General features: G+C 36.3%; 1 protein-coding gene across 1 annotated transcript; it reads right to left on the bottom strand.

Moving 5' to 3' along the window:
- Positions 1-1,242: 1,242 nt before the first annotated feature.
- Positions 1,243-3,840, bottom strand: LOC143529799 (uncharacterized). The gene is made up of 2 exons (XM_077025507.1): positions 3,805-3,840; positions 1,243-1,602 (listed from the first exon to the last, which is right to left on the bottom strand). Exons 1-2 carry the CDS (start codon positions 3,838-3,840, stop codon positions 1,243-1,245), a joined length of 396 nt encoding a protein of 131 aa, XP_076881622.1.
- Positions 3,841-5,035: the final 1,195 nt, after the last annotated feature.

Below are 5,035 nucleotides of genomic sequence, written 5' to 3'. Positions count from 1 at the left end.
GAACGGGGCCTTACAGTGGTGGATTCCTACGAGTATCACCTGTCCTTCCCATCCTACACAAACGTAACAAACACAATACATTAACCGAGGTTCTCACTATGACTAACACCAACCCAAAATTTCCCCACACTTGTCGTTGATCATGCATTCATGGTTAGTCATGCCCATGTGTTAAACCCCATTAACAACTCATTGCCAAAAATCATTGATTATGAACGCATCCTTTTTGTTACCAAACTCTTGTTTTACTCGTTAAATTCCAACTTTCAAAAATGTTAAACCATGATAACAGCCATACCAATCAATGACCCAAGACCCAAGTGTACTAGCCCCCAACAATAACCAATACTCATAAGATGTAGAACACAATCACAAACCAACCCCAAAACCATATATCAAACCAAGTACATTCACCAAAGAACTAGGAACAACATACCTCAACCAATCATCAATAAAACAATAATCAATGTACCTTGAATGTTGTAACAAGTCTCTAGACACTCCAATTACTAAAATAAACAATGAAACACGAAAAACCCCGAATTGGATTTCTAGGGTTCGTCACCCTTCACGAATCCGGCAGAAAACGAAGAGGAATTAAAGGAAACCGACACTACAATTTGATTCCTCTCAAAAAATTAGTGAGATTAAACCCCGGAATCGAAAGATTTGGTGGAGGATTGAGTGAGTTAGGGTTGTGGAGAAGGTAGAGTTATGGTGAAGATGAAGAAGAAGGAGAAGAATAAAAGAAGATGGAAGAAGGATGTTAGGTTAAACATATGGTTGTGGTTAATTAGAATTTAATTTTTTTTTTCGCGACCTGGACCTGCACTCACTGAAAGCTACAGTCCTTTACCGTAGCCTACGGTAATCAACTTACCGTAATACAAAATCTGCAGACCGTAGCCTACGGTGCCACTTTAAGCTATGGACAAGCCACCGTAGGCTACGGTGGCTTCAGCTCAATTTTTTTTCCTTTTATTTTTTTAACTGATTAACATAGAAATGTTCAAACCAAACCCGGGTTGCCTCCCGGAAAGCGCTGTATTTATCATCTACAGCCCGACGTTACCTAGCCCTTAACAGTCGGCGGAATATGTCAGTGCACTCGCTATGAAGCTCACCACCAACTCATGTATGGTTTTATTCAAATCTGCATCTTCCAAATACGGTTTTAAGCGATGCTGCCTTAAGTGGTCGTCGAAATCTTCAATTTCGACCTCGCCGAAATTTCCGACAAGCTTAACCTGGTATGGCCCCAACCACTTGCTCTTCGGGAAGCTTCCCGGGAAACACCTTTGCTATCGAATTCCTTCGCATCGTTTGACCTTCTTCAAATTCCTTCCGCTTAATCTTCGCATCGTGTACTCGCTTCATTCTATCTTTGTATGCGGAAGCACACTCATACGCTTCATCTCTAAGCTCCTCCAACTCGTAGATATTCAACTTACGCTCCTTATCTGCACACTCATAATCCAAATTAACATTCTTCGCATCCCATAATGCCGGATGAGCAAGTTCTACGGGCAAATGGCAACCCTTTCCATAAACCAACCGATAGGGGGTGGTGCCGATAGGCGTTTTGAAAGCTGTTCGGTAGGCCTATAAAGCATCATTTAACTTTGTAGACCAATCTTTTCGATCGGGCCTCACCGTCTTTTGTAAAATTTCTTTTATCTGCCTATTGGACACTTCCACCTGACCACTCGTTTGTGGATGGTATGGTGTGGCTATTCGATGGTTTATGCCATACCGTTTAAGTAGTTTTCCAAAGTTAAAGTTTTTACAATGTGATCCCCCATCACTTATAATAATACGGTGGACACCAAATCTAGAAAATATGTTCGTTTGGACAAACTTACAAATAACGGCATGGTCATTTGTTTTGGTGGCGATTGCTTCGACCCATTTTGAAATATAATCAACCGCCACCAAAATGTAATAATTCCAGAAGGAATTTGGAAACGGACCCATAAAATCAATCCCCCAAACATCAAAAATGTCTACTACGAGGATTGGTTGCATGGGCATCTCGTTTCTCTTGGAAATGCTACCCAACTGTTGGCATCTCACACAGTTTTTAGCATATTCTGCTAGTAAAAACCACATGCTAAAATCTTATAACCAGTTTTCTGCCCACTGAAATGGCCACCACATGCAAGTGAATGCGCGTGTGACAACACACTCCGAATCTCCTAATCTGGAATACATCTTCGAAACACTTGATCCGCCCCAATCTTAAACAAATCTGGGTCCTCCCATACATACTGTTTCACTTTAGCCATGAATTGGTGCTTTTTTTTCTTTGGCCAAAAATCTGGGATGGTACCTGCAACAAGAAAATTAAGGATGTCAGCATATCATGGTAAGGTTGACACGAAGAACAGTTGTTCATCCGAAAATGACTCATTTATCTCTCAGGCATCTTCCTCCTCTTCTCTTTCTACCAATCTGGAAAGATGGTCCTCAACCGGTTAGCATCGACCAAAAACTCAATACACATAAAAAAGTCAACTATATCAGAATACTATATATCATAAATCTGATAATAGGCCTAAACCGGTCAAACCCCTTATCAAAAACACTCATTATCAGAGCATTCTTAACCGATCCTCTATCCTAATCTCTATAATTACACTAAAAACACTATATTTCTCTCTTCTGTTTAATTAAATAATATTTTTTTTATACTTTAATCATTACAATTTTCTCTCTCCACCATATAATTTACAAAAAATCACTACATTTTCCCCAAATTTACAAAAAAAACACTACATTTTCTCTCTCCACCCTATAATTTACACTTACAACCACTCAAAACCCCACCGTATAATTTACAAACTCTCCTCACAAAATTTTAAAGAATTGGATGAGAATACTCTCAATTTTGGCCCGGTGACCATGTACCACTTTAGTATAATTCCATTTATATCCCTCCTCCTTAGTACTAGCATTTCTATGGATTGTATGTCAATTTTGCACTCCTATACCAACACCCTTCTTGATGACTTTCACATTCCTCGCCTTGTTTTACCCTTTTCAGAATCTTAACTTTATGATTCATTACATAAGGAAATATTGTGAGTTTCTTGTACATATCCATCAGTCTCCATTTTCATAATTCCAAACCCATGTTTGGATCTCCACAATAACAGTTTGGACCCAATGCAAAATAATAAGTCTAATGATTGCAACCAAACCTCAACTAGTTTTATACCCGTCCGGTGGACGGGCATTTTATTGTCACAATGGCATAAGTATCTGTTTTTTCTTTTCAATCAAAAAATAATATTTTTTCCAAATGAAGATGGGTGAGAATGTTTCATCAAAAGGTTCATGTTATATATAAAAAGGTTAATTTTTTTATTTATTTTTTTGGTATAGGGGAACAGTGTCATGGTAAATTTATTAAGTTACAATTACATATTTACCTACAAAGAACTCAGAGAAAAAAATGGCCTCAACAACAATTCTTGAAACAATTCCCCGTATCCCAAGCAATTGTAAAGCGTAAAACCTATATCTGAAACAAAGGCATGTACCGGCCCAAAAATTCAACTAAAAACTTTTATTTTACTCAACTGGATTTATAGAACACAAAAGGATTTATAGAATACAAAACCCACCAGTCACAATCAGCATCTATAATACAAACAACAAATCTATACTTGCCCCAGGTTCATCTAATGGTGCAGTCCTTTAATGGTGTAATCCATTGAAAGTCAAAATAAATGAAAGATTCAGCATCAACCAACCAATCCTTCACATAATGCACAAAAGACCAAATTATTCTTCATACTATACCTTTCCATCAACCAACTGCACCATTCTTTTTTCCATTTTAATAGCAACAATACGCTTCATCACACAGGTATGATAATGAGTCAACATGGCTTCATGTAACATATAACAAATATTGCCACAACTCCTCAACTGAACCCCTTACATCCAGCCCGACGAACCTGCAAACACTTTAGTATTTATATAGATATGAAGTCAAAAAGATATTTATACGTTAAATTAGGCAAATTCAATGAAAATATGCTTATATGTTTGGCATAACCAACAACTTTAGGAAAAAAAAAACAAAAAGAAAAAAAAACAAAACCTGATGTGTCTTCTCTTTAGCTACTGGCATAGCATACACCCAATTAACTTAGATAGGCTGCCTAAACCTGTGAATAAATTTTTTTCAAAAGTGATTAGTATTGGCTAATAACAATACTAGAAAAAAGATATTAAGATTATTACTTACATATACCAGCCATGAATCAAAATAAGATCCACAAATTGTATGATGATTGAAATTCAAAAAAGGAACCAAAAGTATGAGCTTCTGTCTATATGAGATTCCTTCTTGGTTGAAAACATCTGTTCATCAATATCTTTGTGAGGTAGAAAATAACATAATAGCAAAAGAAACTGTTGTAAAAGATAAGAATTATTTTTGTTAGATTATTTATCCACAATATATATAACCAAAAAAAAAACAGAGAGAGAAGTTTATTAGACATGTAAATGCAAAACTAATGGGAATCAAGAAAATCCAAATAACCTGCGTTGTGTTTACCGGCATCATAAACATTTCATCCATACTTTGAATTCAGAGAATATGAATTGTGATCTTCAAAATAAAATTATAGACAGGTAACAATTCAGATTGAATGACACAACTAATTGTGAATTGAAACAGAAAGCTATGTAAAATTGACACATTACCCGATATTAGCGCTCAATTTGCAATGAAGAGCAACTAGGCAAGGGAAAGTTCTCTGAAATTCGAAGAAGACTGTAGATAACCTCTGCTTCTAGAAGGATTTTTTAGATTTTTAAGGGCCTAGATTTCATTTTCGGATAATCTAACGGTGGTAATGCATTCAAAAGTTGGTTCCATTGACGGGGAACAATATATTATATATAACTACATTGTCTATTTACACAAAGTAAAAACTAAAATAAGAAACTACCTTCTTGGATATCTTTTCATAGTTGAGCTTGCTAATAAGAGAAAATGCCAATATAAACACATCTGCAC

Source organism: Bidens hawaiensis, unplaced genomic scaffold (genome assembly GCF_021521415.1).
Source record: "Bidens hawaiensis isolate Kalapana, Puna unplaced genomic scaffold, B.hawaiensis_p1.1 tig00008706_1, whole genome shotgun sequence".
In the NCBI taxonomy this organism is placed as follows: Eukaryota; Viridiplantae; Streptophyta; class Magnoliopsida; order Asterales; family Asteraceae; genus Bidens; species Bidens hawaiensis.
Note: the sequence above shows the minus strand (reverse complement) of the source record. Positions and strands in the feature narration are given on the sequence as shown.